The sequence below is a fragment of the Mobula hypostoma genome, chromosome 14 (genome assembly GCF_963921235.1).
Source record: "Mobula hypostoma chromosome 14, sMobHyp1.1, whole genome shotgun sequence".
Lineage (NCBI taxonomy): Eukaryota > Metazoa > Chordata > Chondrichthyes > Myliobatiformes > Myliobatidae > Mobula > Mobula hypostoma.
Window position 1 is genome coordinate 9,406,228 of NC_086110.1, and position 27,546 is coordinate 9,433,773.

Here is a 27,546-nt window from a genome sequence, read left to right on the forward strand (position 1 = left end):
AACATGCAATTAAAATATAAGTTGCTATTTAATTTACTATAATTTCATTGCTACAGTAATGAAGATAGTTAATCCTCGGGTGAACATGTCGTTTTAGGCATTCAGTTGGATCTTGCAGGAAAGTTGATTGGTGGAAGAGGTACAGGGCTGGAGAAGCCCTCCCTGCACCTTTTAAATCTACTCCTCATCTCTTCAAAGGGTCTTGGCCCGAATCATTGACTGTATTTTTCTATAGATGCTTCTCGACCTGCTGAATTCCTCCAGCCTTTTGTGTTCCCTTCTCCAGCCCTGTATCTCTTTCACCGATCAACTTCCCAACTCTTCACTTCATCAATCAACTTCCCAATTCTTCACTTCATCCCTCCCCCTCCCACCACTGCCTCTCGATTATTTCTCTTCACTCTTCGTTGCGAAATACGTTTGCTTAAACTTGCAAATCAGATAATTTTCACCCGGTGAAGCTCGCGGAAATTATGTACAAACGCTGCACGCTATCCGGTTTACCGAGGATGTTTAAAGCCCCTCGGTGTAAGTGTGTGCTTTATCTGCACAGGCACGGGAGCCTGCTCATCACTGAGCTGAAGAACAGAAAGCTGCGGACTGACAGAATTCACTGCCTCCACCCGGACAGCCCTGTTCTTATTACCTCGTCGCACACATCTCAATTTTTTTTAAATTTCTTTGAAATGGGCCGGATCAGCATTTCAAACATTTGCAGCTTTCAACTGACGCTTGTGGGTATTGAAACCGCAAGGCTCCAAGGTTGACATTTGGTTTCGGTTGTACATTGCATTAACACGCCACTAAAAATAATACTCCGTTTCTCCACCGATATCCCCCACCCCCAACAAGCATATACACGCGAAAAACAGCGCACGGTCCGTTGTCTCACCGGTCCTCAATTGCGAAAGTCTATGTTCAGCATGTTTGGAAGAAACGAATTTAACCCCTTCTTCATCTTGGCCGTTGTTTGCACAGGTATTCTTTAAAAATTCTTTGCAGAAGAAAGTTGCGAATTACCATTTATGTAATTGATTAAGTAGTTAATTATTTAATTAAATCTCCTTTTACGATTGAATTCATAGTGGTTCGTTCTCTGGAGGGTATCCGTTCCTCTGGTGTCTGTAATTTGCCAGTTTCAGGGAATTGTTAGGATCACCTGAGCGACTGGAATGGTTGCTGTTGTCTCGAATTTACATTCATCTTTTGTTTCCATTTACCCTTACAGCGTTCATCGAGGCTCCTGAAGTGTTTCAATATCCGGAAAAAATCGAAACGTTGGTGGGACAGGATGCGAAATTTCAGTGCGCGTTCCCACTATTTCAAGATAAATCTAAAATCAGGGTCTACTGGTGGAAAGATAGAGAACGGGAATTCTTCAAAGAGGGACAAGATCGCAGGAAACGTTTTGTTGTGGAAACTAAAGCGAACGTGTTGTTTCAGCTTGGGAACGTGAGGCGCAGTGATGCCGGGTTCTATTACTGCAGAGTGGAGGGTGAATTCACTGGAAATGGAACAGGCACAAAGCTCATTGTATGGGGTGAGCGATTAATCTCGATGACTTGCGGTTGCATCTGTGTTTAGAAACCGGGGTCAGGGAGATGGGGAACTGGAGCAGTGTATAGTTGAGCGGGGTGGGGGTAAAGAACAAGCGGATGAAACGAGTTTTCGCTTTAGGTTTTCACTTATGGCTCATATAGTACACACAAAGGATGATCAGTGTCAGGCAGAACGTTATTGACAGTGACAGGGGCTCCGAATGTGTATTCGGTAGCATATACTTTTACCATGGTAGAGCGTAGTTTTTAATCCAATAAAATCTGGGGGAATCTGCCAAAAAAAAAGGACTACCGGTGGGGCATCTCGTTCTAATTCCTCTCCAATTCTACAAGGCATCGGCTGAGCAGTTATTTCAAAATAATTTCTTGAACCAATTTGCATTTTTAAAGTGTATGTCGCAATCTATTGTGTTTTGTTGTCGCAAAGTCTTAATGTGAAATGTAATAAACATGTCCCAGTATTCATCCCCACCAGTGAAATTACTAATGCCCCCCAGCTTTCGATATTTCTTTAAAAGCCAGTACTTGCGGTTTTATATAGGACTCCGCAGCGCGGATGCAGAATAATCGGCCAGATTTTTAAAATCTAGACAGCCCATCACAAGATTTCTTCACAGACAAATTTGAAATGTTTTATTTTCATACGGCTTTGATTTGTTTGCTGCATTTCGGAGAAAAGAAAACGCAGTTTGTATTGTTAGAGCAACCTTTAAAATTGACGGTTGAGTAAACTAAGCTGAGGGAAAACGGCAATGCGAGTTATTGATGTATATCGCTATACTATCAACGCTCTTAATAATATTCCTGGATCGGGAGAGTGGAATATTCACTCTCAAACATACAAGAGTAGAATTTCTCAGCACATATACCTGTTAAATTTTCCCTCGGATGTACTCCCAGAACAATCAAGCGTGCAAATGGGTGTGTTAACGGGAAAAACACTTTGCACGATCTTCAGTTAATGTTCTTCATGTGTTATCAGTCGGTGTTATCAGGTTGACAAGAAATATTAGCGAAACTATTAATTGAAACAATCTGTATTGAGCGTATCCGTAGACAAGCCGCCTTCATTTATTTCTGATGCTAACAACCGAATAGCAACCGGCCGTTCGGATACTTTGCACAGTCTTTGAAATTAAACGTTCTTCCCCAACCACCTGGCTGTATCGCAGATGTGCTTCTCTGTAGCTTAGTTGTTTCTGAAGTGGAGCAATTTTGACCACAGTATTGTGCAAAAGGCGTAATGTTGGTTTATTTCGATTGAAAATATTTCGTTTCCCAGTTTCTTACAAAATCAAATTACGAACCGAACCGAGGGCACTTTAGGATTACGTAATAAAATGCATTGGATGTATCTAAATATTTTCAAAGGTAAACTCCGACATCAGGGTTGTAAATTTAAGCAATTGCACCTTGAACCATGTTACAAAAATATTTTGATATGCGCTGGTGATGCGCTGTAACTTCAGCGTAACGTCAATCAATGATTTTTCAAAGGGAACGGTGAATGAATGCTTCCCGTTACAACTGGTCTCACCTGATCAGGATCCATTCCTGTGCTCTTACTTGATTAGCCCCAAATCTAAATAACAAATCCTTCGATCACGGAAAAATGAAAAATTCCATTTAGAATGGGATTAATATTTGAAGCTTGTAACGTACCCACACCTTTCCCTCCCCATCTGCCAAACTGATCCAAGTCCAAATGTTCACCTCGTTTTCATGTTTTAAAATTTGTGGCTTGTGGAGGAATTCTTTGAATGAGGAATGCCAACCAATGATGGACAACACGATAAATATCATTTCTGGACATCTGAGTTTTAATCGTAATTTGAATCGTCTCATCGGTCATTCAGGAGTGTATATCTTATATAAATTATGATCTGTAACATGATTCCCCTCAAAAAGGAACGTGGGTAATTACTGGTGTCTTTTCTAGCAGTTTTCCAATGCCGTTATTGTTTGAGGTGTTGGCACAGTTTAAAAGTACTGGCGTTGGCCAAAGGTTAAATCGGCCTTGTTATAAAATGCAAGGGATGTAAGGGATTTCATACAAAGTATTCTCTTAGCCTTATCACTTTCTCAAAAACAAATCCTCTAGCCCTGTATTCAACTGACAAGCTATCCTTTGCAGACAGTAGGCGCATATTGTGTAATTAAAGAGCGCTTCATATTTCGAAAATACATGAATTTATCCCATTGAGTTCTCTGTCAAAACGTTCTACCCTTGAATACCATTCTATGACTTTAGATAAATTGCTTATAATTGCATTGATTTGTTTTCAACCTGAATGGTTTTAACTTTTTTGACAGCGGATGCAGCAGAATAAATGCACAGCCCAAGTTCGTGATTAAAGGATGTTAACTATTAGAAATGGGTTTGGTGTGGGATTAAAGAAAGGGTGTAAAAGGAAGCGGAAGCTATGAGGGATTGGAATTAAGAAAAAAAAACATTCCTGCGAGTAAAGACCCTGTCGTCTAAATAATCCCGACAGACATTTTCCCACATTACAAAATACTATTTAGCTCTATAATGTAAGTTATGCATTGGTGCGAGTTATTGCTTAATGAAACTGTACCTTTCTATCATTCACAAAGGATAGTTTAAATTGAATGCAGCGCTTGTCTGCTTTCTTACGGCTGCACTGTTGGTCCTGAGCTATTTACCTTGCAATTTATGGATTTGACTTGAAGCCTCAGTACCATCTGGAAGCATCATGCACGAATTTTACTTGACTGGAAGTAAAGATCATTCGGAACCATAACATCTTTACCATTATTTAACCTAATTTCATTCCATAAAATCATTAATTTATTTTGATACATATTGTGGAAATTTGCTTTGTATTTTAAAGCTTCCATTAATGTTGCAAAGCTTGTTCACTGCTCAAGCTCTGCTTTAACAAGGATGTAAATGTTAACTGACAATGATAAAGGTATTTTCTGGGTGAATGGCAGCTGCCTGTTTTTAAATGTATACACTATTTAATTTTTAAAGAGAGCAAAAAAGTACAAGAAAAACATAATTGGAATTTATATTGCACAACTTTCTAAACATTCAAGTTAATTGTCATCTGAATTCCTGTTCTGTTGAAAGTTTCCTGTTGAGTATACTCCTGATTAAGCTACTGCACACAAGTAATGATATATTTAATAAATATATGATGATATAATAAATGTATTTCATCAACAGATCCATTAAGTTTGGATTGGGTATGTAAAACAATGTGGGGTTGGGCTGTGCCAATCTGGTTGAGAGCTTCATCAGGGTCAGGCACATTACTTTATTGTGTGTATTCATTCTCCTGATTGAAAACATTATATGAGCTGGCAAAAGTGTCCTTCTTTCTTTCGCAAACAACAGGAATTCTGCAGATGCTGGAAATTCAAGCAACATACATCAAAGTTGCTGGTGAACGCAGCAGGCCAGGCAGCATCTCTAGGAAGAGGTACAGTCGACGTTTCAGGCCAAGACCCTTCCTTCAGTTAGTCCTGACGAAGGGTCTCGGCCTGAAACGTCGACTGTACCTCTTCCTTGAGATGCTGCCTGGCCTGCTGCGTTCACCAGCAACTTTGATGTATGTTGCTTCTTTCTTTCGCTACCTTTCAGCAAATGGGTCTTAAAGTGTCCCTGTGAGTGGTGTAGACAAAAGTAAAGTACTCAAGTTTATATTGGACTTGAATTCATCATGGTTGGGTCAGAATTAAATTTTATATAAAAGCTGAACTTTCCATCGTAGACCAGAATCCAATAAATCTGGACAGTTATATTTTTGTATATGGTGTTTTTAGATTACTATGATGAAATATTCTGTTGTTCATGAATAAACAGAAGCCAATAATTATGGAGGAATGAAATATGAGGAAAATAGGAAGTATCATTAAACAAAGCTTAATAGAATATATGACTTCACACTTTGTATCCAACATTAATATCAAACTATATCCTTTTACATTCAAACTTCCTACAGGTTCCCCAGAGCCTTTGAAGATTTCTCAAACGCAGCCTGCAGATGGTTCTCTATGGTGTAACACATCTGGTTTCTATCCTCCTGAGTACATCTTATCTTGGTATAAAAATGGTCAAGAAGTTATGAACAAAGAAGATATTAAACATCAAACAATGGATAATCTAACTGTAGTTTCCAGTCTTTTGAAAGAGAGACAGCCTGCTCAGCATGGAACTGTTTATGAATGTAAGGTGTCTCACTCCAGCCTCAGTGTTCCAGCTTTGGCCAATTATACTGTCAACATTGATGGTAAGACCATTACTTTTTTGGTGTGATTCAATTTGTATGGTCAAATACTTTTCCCTGTTTTTTTTTCATCGTAATAATACTTAGAAGGCAGTGAGTTCAATCTGAGTCTTCTGGGAGTGCTTTTGGTTGATAACCAGTTGCTGCTAGGCTCAGGGTTCAGCTTCTTAATACTACCTAAAGTCTATTTGGTAAATTGGCTCTTGCTGATGTACTTTTGCATAGTTGTTTTAAGTTCCATGATCTTCCATTTAATTAAAAACAGATGATGAAATCACTCAACAGTACAGGCAGCATCCCTGAACAGAGAAACTGAGTTAATAATAGTCACTAATCTGAAATCTTTTCTGCATTTTCTGTTTTTATTTCAAATTTATAGCATATGAAGTCTTTTAATTTAATTTTCTACCAGAGGAAATCTCTTATCTCTACAGACCAGCATATTTCCTGTAACTTTGCAAATTGTTCTACACTACATGCTTATCCATTTAATTTTTTGAAGGGTTCAGCGTAGCTTGCTTCCATTACATCAGCAGGCAGTGCATTCTGCAGTCCAACCTCTCACTGCTTAACCAACTTGTTCGTAACCCATGCTGGATGAAGTTGAAGTAGACAAAACAATAAAAATATTACCCCAATAGGCTTCAAACAACATGAATTCTGCAGATGCTGGAAATTCAAGCAACACACATCAAAGTTGCTGGTGAACGCAGCAGGCCAAGCAGCATCTCTAGGAAGAGGCGCAGTCGACGTTTCAGGCCGAGACCCTTCGTCAGGACTAACTGAAGGAAGAGTGAGTAAGGGATTTGAAAGCTGGAGGGGGAGGGGGAGATCCAAAATGATAGGAGAAGACAGGAGGGGGAGGGATGGAGCCGAGAGCTGGACAGGTGATAGGCAGAAGGGGATACGAGAGGATCATGGGACAGGAGGTCCGGGAAGAAAGACGGGGGGGGGGTGACCCAGAGGATGGGCAAGAGGTATATTCAGAGGGACAGAGGGAGAAAAAGGAGAGTGAGAGAAAGAATGTGTGCATAAAAAAGAGTAACAGATGGGGTACGAGGGGGAGGTGGGGCCTAGCGGAAGTTAGAGAAGTCCATGTTCATGCCATCAGGTTGGAGGCTACCCAGGCGGAATATAAGGTGTTGTTCCTCCAACCTGAGTGTGGCTTCATCTTTACAGTAGAGGAGGCCGTGGATAGACATGTCAGAATGGGAATGGGATGTGGAATTAAAATGTGTGGCCACTGGGAGATCCTGCTTTCTCTGGCGGACAGAGCGTAGATGTTCAGCAAAGCGGTCTCCCAGTCTGCGTTGGGTCTCACCAATATATAAAAGGCCACATCGGGAGCACCGGACGCAGTATATCACCCTAGTCGACTCACAGGTGAAGTGATGCCTCACCTGGAAGGACTGTTTGGGGCCCTGAATGGTGGTAAGGGAGGAAGTGTAAGGGCATGTGTAGCACATGTTCCGCTTACACGGATAAGTGCCAGGAGGGAGATCAGTGGGGAGGGATGGGGGGGACGAATGGACAAGGGAGTTGTGTAGGGAGCGATCCCTGCGGAATGCAGAGAGAGGGGGGGAGGGAAAGATATGCTTAGTGGTGGGATCCCGTTGGAGGTGGCGGAAGTTACGGAGAATAATATGTTGGACCCGGAGGCTGGTGGGGTGGTAGGTGAGGACCAGAGGAACCCTATTCCTAGTGGGGTGGTGGGAGGATGGAGTGAGAGCAGATGTACGTGAAATGGGGGAGATGCGTTTAAGAGCAGAGTTGATAGTGGAGGAAGGGAAGCCCCTTTCTTTAAAAAATGAAGACATCTCCAATAGGCTTCATTGTGACAAATAGTTAACTCAGCTGCATCTAACTGGAACCATAATCGGATGTCCCCTTATTGCTCCAAAGTCTCTCACTTGGGTTCTCAGATGATGAATAATGAGGACTACAATATAGCATTGACATGATAAGTACAGGATGGTAATTTTTGAAGATTATGGTCATTGGAAAGAAAATTAAATAATCCCTTCATCGGTTTAATTCGTCAAGTTTATTGCCATTTTGACCATAAGCTGCTGGTACAGTACACAGTAAAAACTAAGCAACATTCCTCCAGGACCCTGGTGCTACATGAAACAACACAAAACTACACTAGACTATGTGAGACAGCACAAGGCTACACTAAACTACGTAAAACAACATAAAAACTGCACTAGCCTACAGACCTCTACATAAAGTGCACAAAACAGTGCAGGGCAGTAAATAATTAATAAACAAGACAATAGACACAGTAGAGGACAAATTACAATATAATAATAAATGATGTAGATATCAGTCTAGACTCTGAGTATTGAGGAGTCTGATGGCTTGGGGGAAGAAACTGTTGCACAGTCTGGTCATGAGAGCCCCAATGCTTCGGTACCTTTTGCCAGATGGCAGGAGGGAGAAGTGTTTGTGTGAGGGGTGCGTGGGCTCCTTCACAATATTGTTCACTTTGCGGGTGCAGCATGTGGTGTAAATGTCTGTAATAGTGTGAAGAGAGACCCCGATGATCTTCCCAGCTGACCTCACTATCCGCTGCAGGGTCTTGCAATCCGAGACGGTGCAATTCCCGAACCAGGCAGTGATGCAGCTGCTCAGGATGCTCTCCATACATCCCCTGTAGAATGTGGTGAGGATGGGGGGTGGGAGATGGACTTTTCTCAGCCTTTGCAGAAAGTAGAGACGCCGCTGTGCTTTCTCAACTATGGGGCTGGTGTTGAGGGACCAGGTGAGATTCTCCACCAGGTGAACACCAAGAAACTTGGTGCTCTTAACGATCTCAACGGAGGAGCCGTCAATGTTCAGTGGAGAGTGGTCGCTCCGTGCTCTCCTGAAGTCAACAACCATCTCTTTTGTTTTGTTCACATTCAGAGACAGGTTGTTGGCTCTGTACCAGTTTGTTAGCCGCTGCACCTCCTTGTATGCTGACTCGTCATTCTTGCTGATCAGACCCACCATGGTCGTGTCATCGGTGAACTTGATGATGTGATTCGAGCTGTGTATTGCTGCACAGTTGTGGGTCAGCAAGGTGAACAGCAGTGGACTGAACACACAGCCCTGGGGAGCCCCCGTGCTCAGTGTGATGGTGTTGGAGATGCTGCTCCCAATCCGGACTGACTGAGGTCTCCCAATCAGGAAGACTAGGGTTCAGTTGCAGAGGGAGGTGTTCAGGTCCAGCAGTTTCAGCTTTCCAGTTAGGTGCTGAGGAATTATTGTGTTGAATGCTGAACTGAAGTCTATTAACAGCATTCGGACGTATGTTTCTTTTTTGTCCAGGTGGAGGGTGGTGGTGATGGTGTCGTCTGTTGAGCAGTTGGGATGATACATGAACTGCAGGGGGTCCAGTGAGAGGGGCAGCAGGGTCTTTATGTGCCTCATGACGAGCCTCTTGAAACATTTCATGATGATGGAAGTGATTCTTTAGTTAAAAATAATGAGATCTAATTCTAGATCCTTTCAACTTCCATCCTGTCAAGACCTCTCAAGATCTTATATTTATTTATCAGGTCCTTTCTCATTCAGGAGAACTCTAGCAGATACAAGCCAGTCTGTCCAACCCTTCCTCATAATTCAGCCAGTACTGTACCCAGTCCTCCCAAACAATGTTCTATTCTAAACTGAGAAAAATCTTCCTATTTTTGTATCTACACACATACTGCTGGAGTAACTCAGCAGTTCAAGCAGCATCTATGGAGAGGAATAAAGAGTCGATGTCTCGGCCTGAAATATCAGCTCTTTATTCTTCTCCATGAATGCTCCCTGACCTGTCGAGTTTTATAGTATTTTGAGTGTTACTCTTGATTTCGAACATCTGTAGAACCTCTTGTGTTTATTTCTGTATTTAGTTTCTCCAGTAATAAAATGCAACATTCTAATTAGATCTACTAATTACTTTCTCTGACTGCATACTAGCCTTTTGCAGTTCATGCACCAGGAGGACACCGAGGATTCCTTGTGGGACAGAACCCTACTACTTATTTCTATTTGTTTAATATATATTTATGCTTTCTCTACTGGAATCAGGGTTGTTTTATGCCTTTTCAAGTTGATGTAAGAACTTTCAGTGAATTTTTGAAAACACTAGGTTAGTTGCCCAGTGCCTTAGCCACATTAATAAAATTGATCATATATTTAATTGCTTGAAAATTATGTATGAAAATTGACTACCATTTTCGTCACATTCGTCACATTAAAACAATTTAAAATTCTATCATTAGCTAACATGATGACTTTTCACTATGCTGAGTAAAGTTCAAAAAATAAATTTATTGTCAAGGTCCATATATGTCATCATATGCAACCCCAAGATTCATTTTCTTGCAGACATGCTCAATAAATTGAATAATCATAATAGAATCAATGAACGACTGCATCAGCTGGGCATACCATCATGGTGCAAAGGACAACAGAAATTTGTAAATACAAAAAGAAAAAATAATAACAATTATAATAATAAATAAATTAGCAATAAATATTGAGAAGATAAGATGAAGAGTCCCTGAAAGTGAGTCCATATGTTGTGGAAACATTCCAGTGATGGGACAAGTGAGATTGAGTAAAGTTATCTCCTTCGTCTTAAGAACCTGATGGTCGAGGGGTAGTAACTGCTCCTGAACCTGGTGGTGTGAGTCCCAAGGCACCTATACCTTTTTCCTGATGGCAGTAGTGAGAAGAAAGCATGACCTGGGTGGCGGGGGTCCCTGATGATGGATGTTGCTTTCCTACAACAAATCTCCATGGTGGGGAGGGCTTTACCCGTGATGGCCTGGGCTGTATCTACTACTTTTTCGGTCAAGGGGATTAGTGTTTCCATACCAAACTGTGATGCAGCCCATCAGTATATTCTCCGCTATATATCTATAGAAGTTTGTCAGAGTTTTAGATGTCATATTGAGTCCTTACAAATTCCTAAGGAAGCAGAGGTGCTACCATGCTTTCTTCATAATTGCACTTGTGTGCTGGGTCCAGGACAGGTTCTCTGAAAAGATAACACCAGGGGATTTAAAGTTGCTGATCCTCTCTATCTGTAATTCTCCAATAAGGCCTGGCTTATGGACGTGAGGTTTCCTCTTCCTCAAGTCAATAATTAGCTTCTTGGTCTTGCTGATTTTGTGTAAGATTTGTTGTTCTGGCACCATTCAGCCAGATTTTCAGTCTCCTTCCTATATAGTAATTTATTAACACCTTTGTTTTGGCCAATGATAGTGGTGTGGTATTGTCAGCAAACTTGCATATGGCATTGGAGCTGTGCTTAGCCTCAGAGTCATAAGTGTACAGTGATTAGAGCAGGAGGCTAAGCACACAGCCTTGTTATGCATCTTGCTGATAGAGATTGTGGAGGAGATGTTGTTGCCAATCTGAACTGACTGGGGTCTGCAAGTGAGGAGATAGAAGATCCAATTGCACGAGGAGATATCAAGGCCAAGGTCTTGAAGCTTATTGATTAGTGGGATGACTGTATTGAATGCTGAACTGTAGTTGATAAAGGGCATCCTGATGTATGCATCTTTGCTGTCCAGATATTCCAGGGTTGAGGGAAGAGCCAATGAGATAGCATCTGCTGTGGACCTGTTGTGGGAATATTATAATTAAGGTGATAATTGTGCTTTTGATTAATAGTCATCTATTGAGGAGCAGCATGTAAAATCCTAAGCAGAGATATTTCCACTTGAGTTTGAATATGGGAACAGAGATACAAGATAAGGAATGATCATTTAAATCTGATGTTGAAGTTTTTTTTATTACAGTGGATGGTGTCTTTCTGGAATTCACTCAGGAAGGGATGAGAAGGCTAGATCACTGGAGATATCTGAGGAGGAGGTGGATGATATTTTGAAAAATCAGAGAATTAAGGCCATTATTGTACTGATACAGAAGAAGAATTGTGAATGGAATAACATGACAGGCTTTTGGGGCTAGATGACCCAATCATTCTAATTTCTTATGTTCTCATGTATTTTGTATATACCAAGATAAAGAGCAGCTGGACTAAGATGCATCATTTTGAGAGTTCAAGGGTAAAGGTTTACTCGCTTCCACATTCCAATTGGTTGTAATTTTCTACCAATGTTTCCATAATTTCTTTAAAAATAGAAGATTTGGCAAAATGTTGCCACTATGGCAAATGTTTTGTTATTTTATTTACAATTTATTATTACATAGAAAAAAGTATGTAAAGCATGGGAATAGCTCCTTCAGCTCACAATGTTGTGCTGAACCAATTAAATTAGTAATTAAACAGCCAACCTAACTAATCCCCTCTCCTTCACAATGTCCATATAGTTCTATTTTGCCCTTACACTTCCTCCCTTACCACCATTCAGGGCCCCAAACAGTCCTTCCAGGTGAGGCATCACTTCACCTGTGAGTCGACTGGGGTGATATACTGCGTCCGGTGCTCCCGATGTGGCCTTTTATATATTGGTGAGACCCGACGCAGACTGGGAGACCGCTTCGCTGAACATCTACACTCTGTCCACCAGAGAAAGCAGGATCTCCCAGTGGCCACACATTTTAATTCCACATCCCATTCCCATTCTGACATGTCTATCCACGGCCTCCTCTACTGTAAAGATGAAGCCACACTCAGGTTGGAGGAACAACACCTTATATTCCGTATGGGTAGCCTCCAACCTGATGGCATGAACATTGACTTCTCTAACTTCCGCTAGGCCCCACCTCCCCCTCGTACCCCATCTGTTACTCTTTTTTTATGCACACATTCTTTCTCTCACTCTCCTTTTTCTCCCTCTGTCCCTCTGAATATACCTCTTGCCCATCCTCTGGGTCACCCCCCCCCCGTCTTTCTTCCCGGACCTCCTGTCCCATGATCCTCTCGTATCCCCTTCTGCCTATCACCTGTCCAGCTCTCGGCTCCATCCCTCCCCCTCCTGTCTTCTCCTATCATTTTGGATCTCCCCCTCCCCCTCCAGCTTTCAAATCCCTTACTCACTCTTCCTTCAGTTAGTCCTGACGAAGGGTCTCGGCCTGAAACGTCGACTGCGCCTCTTCCTATAGATGCTGCCTGGCCTGCTGAGTTCACCAGCAATTTTGATGTGTGTTGCTTGAATTTCCAGCATCTGCAGAATTCCTGTTGTTTTAGTTCTATTTTCTTCACATTCATGTGCCTATCTAAACATCTCTGGTGCTGTCTGTGCAGAGTTTGCAGAGTCTTTCTCTAATTGCATGCGTTTCCTCTGGGCATATTCCAGTATCCTCCCACATTCTAAAGAGGTGCAGGATGGTAGGTCAAATGACAATGGGAAATGACTTCTGTTGTGTAAATGAGTGGGAGAATCTTGGGTGGGGGAATTTGGGGAAATAAAATGTGAGTAGGGTAGATACAGTTGATGGGTGGTTGGTGTGAACTTTGGATGAAGGACCAACCACCCATCATACATCCTGTATGATTCAATGAACTGAGGGCATAATATGCTTTTTTTATTTGCCCCTCATTGCCAGCCTTGTACTTCCATTCTTTGAGATCAATCATACACATCGAGCACAGAAAGTGGCCCTTTGGCTCAATGAGACAGTCAATCCTCTGGCATCCAATTACATTAATCCCATATTTTACATTCCTCTCAACCGCAGCCCCATCCCCAACCACCACTTGCTTACACTCTAGATCAATGTACGGTAATTAGTAAACCTAACAACCTGCATATCCTTGTGGTGTGGGAGGAAAGTGGAACACCTGAGAAAAGCTTATTGGTCATAGAGAAACTGTGCAAACAACATACAGTCAGCATGATGGTTTAGGATTGACTCCGAGTCTCTGGAGCTGAACCATAGGAACACTGCTGGTTGCAATGTTGTATTGACCTTTAACATGGATTACAAATCCTCACCTAACTCTTGAAATGTTTTGAGCTACATCAAGCAAGAACCTGACTGAGATTTTAAAGCTGATGAGGTAAATTCTTTTTGAATGAGACCTCATTGTGCTAACATTTATCTTCCATAAATAAGATGTCAGTTTGACCATTAGTGCTTTTGCTGCACAGGAAACTTAAATTCATAATACATATACTTTGTGTAGAGCTCTCAGAAATTGGTGACCTCCTGATTCATTTGCATGAGAGAATGCGTGACTTCATTTCTCCTTTTTGTATCTGCTTTCCAGACACCAGCAACATTTTCCATCTTCCCTGGTGGATTTATCTTTGTGGAGGAATTCTTGTACTGCTTTTGATTTTTTTAACAATACTATGCTATAAATTACGTAAGCACAAAGGTAAGAAACAATCTCTTTTCAATGAGACTATGTTTATATCATTCAAGAATTTAGTGAATTAACCATTCCGTTATTATGGGCTTCAGCATCAACATTTTGATTTATGTGACTTTTTTCCCTCATGAGCTGCTCAAAGTAAAAGAGAATGTAAATTGGATACATCCATGACAAACACTGGGTTTTCAGATTAGGTGAGGGATATTTAAAGGCAAAGTGTCCAGTGTATCAACGGCTCTCAGACATTTCCTGGTATTTGGAGAGAGCTGAATTGATGAAGGTTTGCTTCTGTGATCAGAATCAGAACCAGAATCAGGTTTAACATCACCGGCATATGTCGTGAAATTTGTTAACTTTACTTCAGCAGTACAATGAAATGCATGATAAACAAATATAGAGGAAAAAAGCAATAGCAGTAAGTATTTATATGTCTATTAAATAGTTAAGTTAAAATTAGTGCAAAAAAAAACAGAAATAAAAAGGATTCAGCAGTGGCTGGATGGGAGACGCCAGAGAGTAGTGGTGGATAACCGTTTGTCAGATTGGAGGCCGGTGACTAGTGGTGTGCCTCAGGGTTCTGTACTGGGTCCAATGTTGTTCGTCATATATATTAATGATCTGGATGATGAGGTGGTAAATTGGATTAGTAAGTATGCAGATGATACTAAGGTAGGTGGAGTTGTGGATAATGAAGTAGGTTTTCAAAGCTTGCAGAGAGATTTAGGCCAGTTAGAAGAGTGGACTGAAAGATGGCAGATGGAGTTTAATGCTGAGAATTGTGAGGTGCTACATTTTGGTTGGACTAATCAAAATAGGACATACATGGCAAATAGTAGGGCATTGAAGAATGCAGTAGAACAGAGGGATCTAGGAATAATGGTGCATAGTTCCCTGAAGGTGGAATTTTCTGTCGATAGGGTGGTGAAGATAACTTTTGGTATGCTGGCCTTTATAAATCAGAGCATTGAGTATAGGAGTTGGGATGTAATGTTGAAATTGTATAAGGCATTGGTGAGGCCAAATTTGGAGTATTGTGTACAGTTCTGGTCACCGAATTATAGGAAAGATGTCAATAAGACATGAATTAGCTAAGATAGATTGGCAAATGATAATTAAAGGGTTGATGGTGGATATGTAATGGCAAGCATTTAAAGATCGCATGGATGAACTACAACAATTGTTCATCCCAGTTTGGCAAAAGAATAAACCAGCGATGGTAGTGCACCTGTGGCTGACAAGGGAAATTAGGGATAGTATCAATTCGAAAGAAGAAACATACAAATTAGCCAGAAAAAGCAACACACCTGAGGACTGGGAGAAATTCAGAGTCCAGCAGAGGAGGACAAAAGGCTTAATTAAGAAAGGGGAAAAAAGGTTGAGAGTAAGCTGGCAGGGAATATAAAAACTGACTGTAAAAGCTTTTATAGATATGTAAAAAGAAAAAGATTGGTTAAGACAAATGTAGGTCCCTTACAGTCAGAAACAGGTGAATTGATCATGGGGAACAAGGACATGGCAGACCAATTGAATAACTACTTTGGTTCTGTCTTCACTAAGGAGGACATAAATAATCTTAAGGAAATAGTAGGGGATCGAGGGTCTAGTGAGATGGAGGAACTGAGGGAAATACATGTTAGTAGAGAAGTAGTGTTAGGTAAATTGAAGGGATTAACTGCAGATAAATCTCCAGGGCCAGATGTTCTGCATCCCAGAGTGCTTAAGGAAGTAGCCCAAGAATAGTGGATGCATTAGTGATCATTTTTCAGAACTCTTTAAATTCTGGATTAATTCATGAAGATTGGAGGGTGGCTAATGTAACCCCACTTTTTAAAAAAGCGGGGAGATAAACCAAGGAATTATAGACTGGTTAGTCTAACATCAGTGGTGGGGAAAATGCTAGAGTCATTTATCAAAGATGTGATAACAGCACATTAGGAAAGAGGTAAAATCATCGGACAAAGTCAGCATGGATTTGTGAAAGGAAAATCATGTCTGACGAATCTTATAGAATTTTTTGAGGATGTAACTAGTAGAGTGGATGGGAGTGGATGTGGTATATTTGGATTTTCAGAAGGCTTTTGACAAGGTCCCACACAGGAGATTAGTGAGGCCAATTCATCGGCTATATTTAAGAGGGAGTTAGATATGGCCCTTGTCGCTAAAGGGATCGGGGGTATGGAGAGAAGGCAGGTACAGGGTTCTGAGTTGGATGGCCAGCCATGATCATACTGAATGGCGGTGCAGGCTCGAAGGACCGAATGGCCTACTCCTGCTCCTATTTTCTATGTTTCTAATAAAATTGAGAGAGTACAGAGGAGATCTACAAAAATGTTGCCTGGGTTCATCTCCTAAGTTACAGAGAAAGGTTGAACAAATTAGGTCTTTATTCTTTGGAGCACAGACGGTTGAGGGGGGACTTGATAGAGATATTTAAAATTATGAGGGGGATAGATAGAGTTGACGTGGATAGGCTTTTTCCATTGAAAGTGGGGGAGATTCAAACAAGAGGACATGAGTTGAGAATTAAAGGGCAAAAGTTTAGGGGTAACATGAGGGGGAACTTCTTTACTCAGAGAGTGGTAGCTGTGTGGAACGAGCTTCCAGCAGAAGTGGTTGAGGCAGGTTTGATGTTGTCATTTAATGTTAAATTGGACAGCTATATGGACAGGAAAGGAATGGAGGGTTATGGGCTGAGTGCGGGTCGGTGGTTCTAGGTAAGAGTTCGGCACGGACTAGAAGGGCCAAGGTGACCTGTTTCCGTGCTGTAATTGTTATATGTTATATGGTTATAAAAGAAGTAGTGAGGTCCTGTTCATGGGTTCAATGTCCATTTAGAAATTAGATGTACAAGGGAAGAAGTTGTTACTGAATCACTTGTTGTGTGCCTTCTGGCTTCTGTACCTCCTTTCCAACATTGACAATGAGAAGGGGGCATGTCCTGGGATTTTAGATGGAAGGATTACCTATTTGGCACTTCTGACTGGATGTAGCCATGACTCCAGTAGTCATATGCTAAGCATGTTGTCTTTGAGACTCTGTTATTTCCATTCACAAGTAGATTTAGTAGGACTGCAAAACTTGTTGGATCTGCTTATTTGAGATTGCTTAGCTCTGTCGGTTTCATGCTAGTTTGCTGTTTAGTGTGAGTGTAGTTTGTCGCTGCAGTTATCATTTTTGGATGAGCCTGGTGCTAGTCCTCGCATGCCCTTCTGCACTCCTCACTGAATCAGTGTTAAGCCCCAACATAATCATAATTGTAGGGAGAGGGGAAATGCAAATAAGGAGGTTAGTCTCCATGACAACCGTGCTGTGGTCACTTATACCAATGCTATGCGTGACAGATGTATGTGCCTCAGGAACACATATATCTGTAAGTGACAGGATTGGTGAGGAGGAGGTTTACACCCTTTAATCCTAAAATCCTTACATTTATCAAGGCATTCATTGATTGATCATTAAGCTCTATTTTCCATTTACAGGGATGTACAAGAACTTTATCTATTGTGTCCTAGCCCACTTATGTTTTGAACTCATGACTCCTGTATCCTGTATTTTGACATTGAAGCTATGTACAAGGACAGTGACAAAGAAGGTTACAAGTTATTAATCACATTTATCAGACTCTACCACCTGTTTCCTCCATTGTTGTTATTTCCTCACAACCAAGCCATTACTTTAATGCTGTTTCTTCCTTTGAGAGTGTGTTTGTAACTTCAGGGACCTGCTAGCATTTTAAAACTTGACTTTTCACTGTGCTGTTAATCTTTTAAGTCAAGGGATATTAAACTATAATTACCAATTTGCAGGAATAAATACACGTAAAACAACTCAGTCGACTAGTTCTTTAATATTCAACTACAAGACACAAGTTATTATGTGGGTGGACTTATCAGATGTTTAAAGGACATTGAATGTTTCAGGGCAATTTCTGGGTGATTTGATTTTGCCCCTGCTCTCCTCCTGTCCTCTTTTGTCCTCTTGTCTCTTTGAGACTGAATTTCTATATAAACCTGACATTCCATCTTTTCTGTCCTTGAAAATCAACAAAGTTTTAGGAGGGGCTATCACCCACGGCTAGACGTTTCCTCTAGCTCAACCCAGGGTCATCGACTCGAGACCTCAGCTTTGGAATCACACCTTCATTACCTTTTTTTAAGTTATTCGCATTTCTTGGTTCTTATTTGTTCAGGGAGTAGATTGATTAAGTTTTATTCTGCTAATTTCAATGACACATTGACAGATAAATACACATGGCTAAGGACAAAGTAAAATTTCTTTTAATGTCAATGGGCTGTTAAATTCAATCAAACCCAGTAAAATTCTATCCAAATAAAAATAAGAACAAGCCCATGTAGTATATTTACAGGAAACTCACAGGTGATAATGAACATGGAAAACTAAAGAGAATGGGCTTCGCTAATTTGTTTTTCTCCTCATATAAATCAGGACATAGGAGAGGGTTGCTATTCTTATCTCAAGCAAGCTAAATTTTGAAAAAGTATTCGAAATGGGAGATAAGGAGGGCAGATATATTCTGGTAAGGGGCAGCATAGACGGAAATTCAGTTACTTTATTGAATATATATGCACCCCCAGGAAGTGATATTAGATTCTTTCAGAAAATTACTAATATTATGCTAATGGAAACAGAAGGTCTCCTGATATGAGGGTGAGACTTAAATTTACAATTACAACCAAAGTTAGACTCTTCCAATAGAAAAACCTATGAAACAAAATCCTTTTTGAGGATGTTGATCCAATTGATATATGCAGGGACCTTTTCCCAGACAGAAGAGATTACACTCTTTATTCTGCCCCCCATTCTGTATATACAAGAATAGATTATTTCATAACATTTGGAAAAGACAAAGACAAAATGAACACTTGTGGAATTGGGACAATAGATGTAAGTGACCATGCACCTATATATTTATCTGTTGATTTTGACCTACAACCAAAACTGAATTTGGAAACTGAATTCAGACCACTCAATGATCCCTAATTTAATGAACAAGTTAAAAAAGAAATTGGACTTTACTTAGAATTCAATGATAATGGAGAGGTTTCACCTCCCACTCTATGGGATACTCTTAAGAGGAAAATTATAGCGATATCTTCATATAAGAAAAATATAAGGAATAAAACATTAGAGGAATTACAAAATAGGCTGAAGGAACTAGAAAAACAAGAAAAATTGAACTTGGCACAGGATACATTAGAGGAAATTTAAAAGAAAATAGGAATGAAATTAATAGTTTGGCTACGCAAGAAATCAGGAAAAATTTAATGTTTCTGAAACAGAGACTTTATGAAAGTGGATCTAAGTCTATGAAAATACTGGCATGGAATCTGGGAAAAAAAAGATAGTAGAAAATATAATTCATAGAATTAGGGATCCAAGAACAAAAATGATTAAAAGAAAATAAGCTAAGTGAAATTTAAGAAGCTTTTGAAGTGTCTTACAAAACTCTATATTCCAAAGCTCCAGGGGAAACCAGAACCCAAATTGACACCTTCCTGAATTCTCCAGAGTTACCCACTTTAAACGAAGAATAAAATAGAATGATGACTGCTGACATAACTGAAGTTGAACTAAAAGCTGCAATTAGTAGGCTTAAATTAAGCAAGTCACCAGGATCAGATGGGTATACGGCAGAGTGGTACAAAAAATTTTAAAATGAGTTAATTCCTGCCTTATTCCCCACACTGAACAGGGCTCTAAAAAGTCACAAATGCCATCCAGCTGGAAGGAAGCTATAATCTCAGCTATAGCGAAAGACGGCAAGGATAAAATGGAACGTGGGTCATTTAGACCAATATCTGTTCTTTTTTTTTGTAATTTATTTTTTATTGAATTTCATCAAACAAACATTTCCATAAGATGTATTTCAGATACTGTACATATATATCATATAATCATATTTGTCACAAATCTCCACATAATATTTATCTGAGGTATACACTTATAAAAAAGGAGAGGAAAGAAAGAACAATCGAAAGAAGAAAACTACGTACAGAGTTGGGAGTGATTTTTTTTTACAACATATTCATTTACTTGTGAGAATAAAATCAGGCCTATGAGGTGTTTTGTAGTTAAACCTTTTTTTTCCAGTATGAATAAAATAGTTCCAACTTATGATTAACAGATGCAGCTATCTTCTCCATTTTGTAAATGTCCATTGTAATTTCCATTCATACATTTAAAGTTGGGCTCTCCTGTGATAACTATTTCCTGGTAAGGGTCTTTTTACCAGCCACCAGCAGTATATTTATTAAGAAGTTATCTCTTCTCAACTGTTCTTGAGGTATATACCCAAAATATATGGTCTTACCATCTAAGGGTATTTCACATTTAAAGACGTCTTGTAGGGCATTATGTATCCCACTCCAATAGTCTTTGATAACGGGGATTTCACGGAAAATATGATAATGGTTTACATTTTGATTTCCACAATCTCTCCAGCAAACAGGGGGGTTACTATCATAATGGGATTTCTGAGAGGGTGTAATAAAATATCTTATCAAGTTTTTCCACCCAAACTCCCTCCACTTCTGTGAACTGGTACACTTCCATTGATACCTCCATATTATTGTCCAGTCTTCCTCAGATATTATTATCCCTCCTTCCCTCTCCCATTTTGTTTTAATGTGTGAAGTCGAATGTGTTTTAAGATTTGACAAACCCTTATACGTGCTTGAAATTATTCTACAAACAACTACCGTTGTCTGAAGTATATGCTTTTCTAAATAGCTCCATCAGACATGTACTTGCCTTGGTTACATTTTTAATCATCCTATTAACGTACTGTCACATCTGTAAGTACCAGTAAAAGTCTTTTTTTCTAATAAGTGTTTCTCTTTGAGCATTTCAAAACTGAACAGTGTTCCTTCTTTCATTATATTGCAAGTAGCTGTTTTCCCTTTAGCTGTCCAGTCCTTAAATCTAGCATCCAGTTTATTTGGCGTAAAATCCAAGTCATATGCACACCATTTAAGAATTGCAATGTCTCTCTCTAGTTTATGTTCTTTTATAATAGTTTTCCATATTTTAAGAGTCCATTTCACCCACGGGTTGTCAATATTATTCATGTAACTTTGTAGGTTGCTATCAGCCAAAATTGCCTGCATGGGGATGGAAAGTATCCTCTCCTCAATGTTTTTCCATTCAGCATCATATGATGGGTTGCACTGCATATCACAGCACTCAACTGTGCTGCAAAATAATAATCCCTAAGAGAAGTTAGGCCCCAGCCCCTTTCTCTTGGCTAATTTCAAAGTTTTGAGATGAACCCTAGGCCTTTTACCTTGCCACATATATCTTGATAGCATCTTGTTCCATTCATTAAGTTGATTTTGGTTAATCTCTATTGGTAGTGTCTGAAAGAGATATAGTAGTCTGGGCAATATATTCAGTTTAATAGACCAAGAAAAGGAATTAGGTTCCAGCTTGTTATATCTTCCTCAATTTTTTTATATATAGGCTGATAATTGCATTCTGATAATTTTGCCAAATCTTTTGGCATAATGATGCCCAAATATTTGATGGACTCTGTTTGCCATGCCCAAGGATATCTACTTTCTATTTCTCTTGGTGGGCTATAGTTATATGAAAGCATTTGGGTTTTTATCTATGTTGATCTTGTATCCTGATAATCGGCCATATTATTCAAAGGATTGCATCAATTTAGGTAAAGAGTATGTTGGTTGTCCTAGATAGATCAAAATGTCACCCGCGTAACAGGCCAATTTATTCTGTCCCTTTAATAGTAATTCCCCTGATATCTTCATTTTGTCTGATGTATTGAGCTAATGGTTCCAGATATAATGTGAAGAGTAGCGCTGACCATGCACAACCCTGTCTCATGCCCCTTTCTAGGGTTAAACTATTAGATTAATATCCATTAATTTTAATCCTGGCAGTAGGATTCTCGTATAGTGCCTGTATAGTTTGAATAATTGTGTCATGTAGACCAAGTGTATGTAAAACTCTGTAAAGAAAATTCAAATTAACCGAATCAAATGCCTTTTTAGCATCCACGCTTATCACTATTGCTTCAATTTTATTTTTTTATATGATCCATAATGTGATCTCTCTCTCTTGTCAAAAGTACAGTTCATAGGGGTAATTCAGGACCACATCACAGTTACACCCGCTCAGAAATCCTATTATAATAGTAACCTCCCTGTTTGCTGGAGAAAATGTGGAAATCAAAATGCAAACCATTATTATATTTTCTGGGAATGCCCTGTTATCGAAGACTATTGGAGTGGGATGCATAATGCCCTACAAGACATCTTTAAATGTGAAATACCTTAGAAAGTAAGACCATATATTTTGGGTTTATACGTCAAGATATTTGTTGAGGAGAGATAAATATTTAATGAATATACTGCTGGTGGCTGGTAAGAAGACTCTTGCCAGGAAATAGTTATCACAGGAGAGCCCAACTTTAAATGCATGGATGGAAATTACAATGGACATTTACAAAATGAGAAAGATAACAGCATCTGTTAATCATAAGTTGCAACAATTTGATTCATACTGGGAAAAATGGTTTAACTGCATAACACCTCATAGGTCTGATTTTATTCTCACAAATCAATTAATATGTTGTAAAAAAAAGACCACTCCCTACTTATACAGTTTTCTCCTTTTACTTGTCTTTCCTTTCCTCTCTTTTCTATAAGTGTATATCCCAGATAAATATTATGTGATTTGTGGCATATATGACTATATTATATATATGTACAATATGGGAAATCCATCTTATGGGAATGCTTGTTTGATGATGAATTTCAATAAAAAAAATTACCAAAAAGAATAAAAAAGAAAATGAACAAATTTTGCCTCTTATCCTTTACTGAATCCACGACCTTCATCCTGTTAAATATTGCTTTATGCTGTATGTCCTAAAATTCTTAAATCTCCACCATAAGTCTACTTCCAGGAAGCTTGAATTTCTGTTTACTGCCAATTCCTTTAAAAACACGGATTCTTAGATTTAAGTTAAGATTTTAATAACCTACATACTATTTCCTCTATATATTCATTTCCATAAAAGTGGGTGTCACTGTAAAGCGCAGCATCTGTTGCCCATCCCAATAAATGCATAAAGAGCTCCTGTAATCACTCTCGTATTGAAACATAGTAACTTAATGCCTCTGATTTCCAATTCCCTTATTTTGATAATTTTAATTTTATAGAATCTGGAACAGATCTAAGAGAATAACAGGAATTACAGTTTAAAAGTACTTTTGTTACAGAGCATTTTCATTCATTTTGAGTGGTTTTTGAATAAGTGCAACAGTGCCTGACCTGATGCAGGGTGTCAGCCTGAAACACCGACTCTTTATAATATGCCATTGTAACAGGAAAGAGATTCTAACACAAGATCTTGTATTACAACTGACTGTAAAGGAGTACTCAATGTCAGTCATTTGTGATTTTGAATTGTGTTTTCATTGTTCTCTCAAGTGAATCCAAATAATTGATATAACATTTTAACAGAAACAGCTTAATTCCCCTCTAATCCTTCATCAATGTTTATCCCACATTCAAAATGATTGAAAGCCACTATCAGATTAGGTCACCTAATTTACATGTATTTATTTTGTTGTTCATGGAACAGTGGCATGAGTACAATAATTGATTCTCAAAGAGTAGCAGGAAATAAATTTTAAAGTACTTTAGTTGCAGAGAACTACCATTCAGTTTGAATGGTTTTCACTAACTGACAAAGAAGCTCAGGTTTGGACTTCCGACATTCTATTCTGGAGAACACAGAAAAATTGCATCACCTTTTGTATGTTTCATTCTAAGTCCCCTTCTCCATGCGTAACAGTAGCCAAACTTCTAATTCCTGATCACACTATAACTAAGTACTTCACACAGACAACTTCATAATTAACAATGTCAGAACTGGGAATTTTGCCTGATATCCTCAGTCTTTAGTAGTCCCTGGACACGAGGACAATTTTAGTAGTCCTATAATCATCTTAATGATGCTGCAACATATATTAGATGGATCAAAATGTTTGGTAGTACCAGCACACTATATAATGAATTTTAAAATATCTGAAGTGTTTCTGCAATTCCTATTTATCAATGAAAATTTTGTCCATTGTATTTTACTTGCAGCTCACAAGGTTCAAACGAAGTCCTGTTCACGGTGTAGTGAACCAATAATAGCAAAGTCTAAAGAAAGAAAGAAACAGGATCCAGGAAAAAAGAGCATAGAGATGACACCAAGGAACCCAAGTAGAACAGAAAATGCTACAAATGCCTCGGCAAAGGTCAAGAAACATCACAAAAAAAGAAGTGAACCAATGAGTATCTGATCTCATTAAATAAAACAAATGAATTTTATAGTACCTATGGCTTAGGTAATGCCATCAATGCTTATATTACAATAGAGTGTCATCAAAATACTTGATGTTTAAAAGACATTAATTACTGCATTTTATTATACTTAATCTCTCACTGAAATATTGATAAAATAGTCAAAGTCAATGTGGTTTTGTTAATGGGAAATCTTACCTGACAAACCTTTTGGAATAATTTGAGGAAGTAACAGGCAGGGATGTTGTTTTCTTGGACTTTCAAAAGGGCTTTGACAAGGTGCCACACATGTGCCACTCACTATATATGAGCCTATGCTTTTAATGGTGTTAGCATGGATACAAGATTGGCTGACTAGCAAGAGGCAAAGTATGGGAATATGGAAGCCTTTTCTGGTTGGCTGACAGTGGCTAGTGGTGTTCCGCAGAGATAATTTGGGACACTGTGAAGAATTCCTAATTTTCTTTGGACACCGTGAATTGCATTTGATTGCTTATTTAAAATGTACTCATAATTCAGAACTGATAGGTAAGCGGGGTATATGATCAGCATTCATAGAAAATGCTATAGATGTTTAACAGGCTGACAGGATCTGTGGAAAGAGAAACAGCTAACATTTCAGTTTGAAGATCCTTCATCAGAACTGGATAAATGAGAAAATAAATTAGTTTCAATTTGTGGAGATGATTGGGTGAGACAGGATTTGTTGTGCAGTTTACAAACCTGTATTTGTTTGATTAATGACTGAAGCTATAGCGAGAGAGGGAGTGCAGATGAAATGAAAGGACATGTATATTATGAAATGCGTGTCAAGTCTATGCTGGAAAGAAGTGAAGCCAAAAGGAGAAAGTTGGAAAACGCCAGCAGATCATTCACTATTTGTGGGGAGAGGAAAATCTCCATTCATATTAGAGATAGATAAACTTATACCACATTAAATCTATTCCAGATTCATTTGATTGATGTTTGAGACTCAGATTTCCAGGAGTTTGGTAAAATAGTGAGAATGCTTTGGGGCTTGTATCTACTCTATTCTAAAAGGTAGCAAAGTCAAAAAAAAAACATCTGCCATACACTACCAGCGGCTGTGAAGGCCACAACTACCCTCAGTATTGATGTGACATTACTTTCCGTAGTTAATAGCAGAGAATATTTCTATATTTTGGTTTTATGTTTTCTTGTATTTTGCTGAATTACAATTACATCATCGCACACTAACTGTTGTAGGCCAGCAGAGAGACAGGAGAGAGTGAATTAGCCCCATTAGCAAACTCTTTTGGTCAACAGGAAATAATTGATTTTTTTTAATACCTTTGTGTATGAGGGATTGCTGCTTGCTGCCTATTTATTTTATATCTACTGTACATTACATATGCTTTGTTTAAATAGCTAACGTTAATATAATGCTATTACTCTGTTAATTAATCTGATTAATTAATCTGTTTATGGTTCAGAGCTGTTCTGTCTGTTTCCCTGTGAAAGCTATAAATATAGATAATCTGCATAATAGCATAAATGTCAAGAAACAAATAATGTTTAATTTTACTTTAAATAAAATTAAAATTTTCTTTGTAAAGCTAAAACTCTGAATCTGTAATTAAAGAGTAATTGACACTTTGATATACCTCAAAACAAAGATGGATTTCTTAGAGATTAAAGCATATGCAGTATCATTGCATTCAGTCAATAAAGTAGTGCTTGTAGAGAGTTCTATGAATTCATGAAAGTTCATTATTTCAGTCTGTATATGACGAAATCAGGAATAGGAGCAAGGACAGGCCACTTAGCCCCTCAAGTCTGTGCCACCATCCATTATGATTAAAGACTATGGCATCTTCACTTCTATGCTACTTCCCCACAATTCCTGGGTTTTTCAAGAATTCATTAGACACATCAATGACCTAATTCCAGAGATTTACAGCCCTCCGTGAGAAGAGGTTTGACTGTTTCTCACATAAATAGCTTCTTTCTAATCTTAAAAACATATCTCTTGTTCATGTCTGTCCCATGAGTGGAAATACCTTGTTATCTAGCCTATCATTCTTGCTAAGTATCTTTGGAGAACTTCTCTTACAGTCTGAAAAATACCCATTCCTTTGCTGAGGCCAACATCTGACCAACACCAATTACAGTGGTTATACACACTGGTTTGATATTCCCAACTAAATATGTATGATTGGTTTCAATTTGGCCTTTTAAACTAAGACCAAAAGCAATAACTAACAGTAACACGAAGTATTCATTGTATTAAGTAAAACTTTCAATATGTTGTTTGCCTCGAAATGCAGTTAATGAATGTATCTCCCAGTTCAAAATCCCACACCTGTCAATCTTTTCCTCCTTTCCTTAAGAAACTGACACATTTCACAGGGGAATATTTCACATTATGTCACAATGTTTCACTTGTTGGTTATTTCCTTTAAGCCCATATGAATGGCAAAGAAACGTACCTAAGTAATGATGTGCAGAGAAATGAGACCATGTTTTCATATTTTGAAGAATGTACTAAAATAAAATTAAAAGATGTGACTATACCCCTTGCCCATCCTCTGGTTCCCCCCCCCACCCCTTGTCTTTCTCCCCGGACCCCCTGTCCCATGATCCTCTCATATCCCCTTTGCCAATCACCTGTCCAGCTCTTGGCTCCATCCCTCCCCCTCCTGTCTTCTCCTATCATTTTGGATCTCCCCCTCCCCCTACCACTTTCAAATCTCTTACTAACTCTTCCTTCAGTTAGTCCTGACGAAGGGTCTCGGCCTGAAACGTCGACTGTACCTCTTCCTAGAGATGCTGCCTGGCCTGCTGCGTTCACCAGCAACTTTGATGTGTGTTGCTTAAAAGATGTGTTGGTCTCTTGTCTGAAATTGGTAGAACAATGTATTGATACATTCCAGTCTGGAGAACTACAGTCATTTATGGCATCTATTTTGAATAAAGAAAATAGCTAAATATCTTCAACTTGGTATTGTTAATATCCCTGTCCACCCACTAGCAGCACTTCCCCAGTGATGTTCACATCTAATAGGTAATTGCCAACAGGGGAAAAATCTCCAACACCAGTGCAGCTGACCTTAAATCAGTTGTAGTTTTTTAAATATCAAAAGTAACTGGCCTTGTGTGGAAA

The 27,546-nt window shown here is 39.1% G+C and overlaps 1 protein-coding gene across 1 annotated transcript; it reads left to right on the forward strand.

Annotated features, from left to right (window-relative positions):
• Positions 1-607: 607 nt before the first annotated feature.
• Positions 608-27,330, forward strand: LOC134356428 (butyrophilin-like protein 10). Its single transcript, XM_063067367.1, has 5 exons — positions 608-978; positions 1,229-1,540; positions 5,531-5,818; positions 13,977-14,087; positions 24,222-27,330. The coding sequence occupies exons 1-5, from the start codon at positions 915-917 to the stop codon at positions 24,419-24,421; spliced, it is 975 nt and encodes a 324-aa protein (XP_062923437.1). The 5' UTR covers positions 608-914; the 3' UTR covers positions 24,422-27,330.
• The last annotated feature ends 216 nt before the right edge of the window (positions 27,331-27,546 follow it).

Excerpts from the sequence above, each read along its gene's own strand:
- LOC134356428 (XM_063067367.1), top strand. The coding sequence starts at position 915 with ATGTTCAGCATGTTTGGAAGAAACGAATTTAACCCCTTCTTCATCTTG. Across the intron at positions 979-1,228 it reads CTTGGCCGTTGTTTGCACAG|CGTTCATCGAGGCTCCTGAA; the intron begins GTATTCTTTAAA and ends TTACCCTTACAG. Across the intron at positions 1,541-5,530 it reads CACAAAGCTCATTGTATGGG|GTTCCCCAGAGCCTTTGAAG; the intron begins GTGAGCGATTAA and ends AACTTCCTACAG.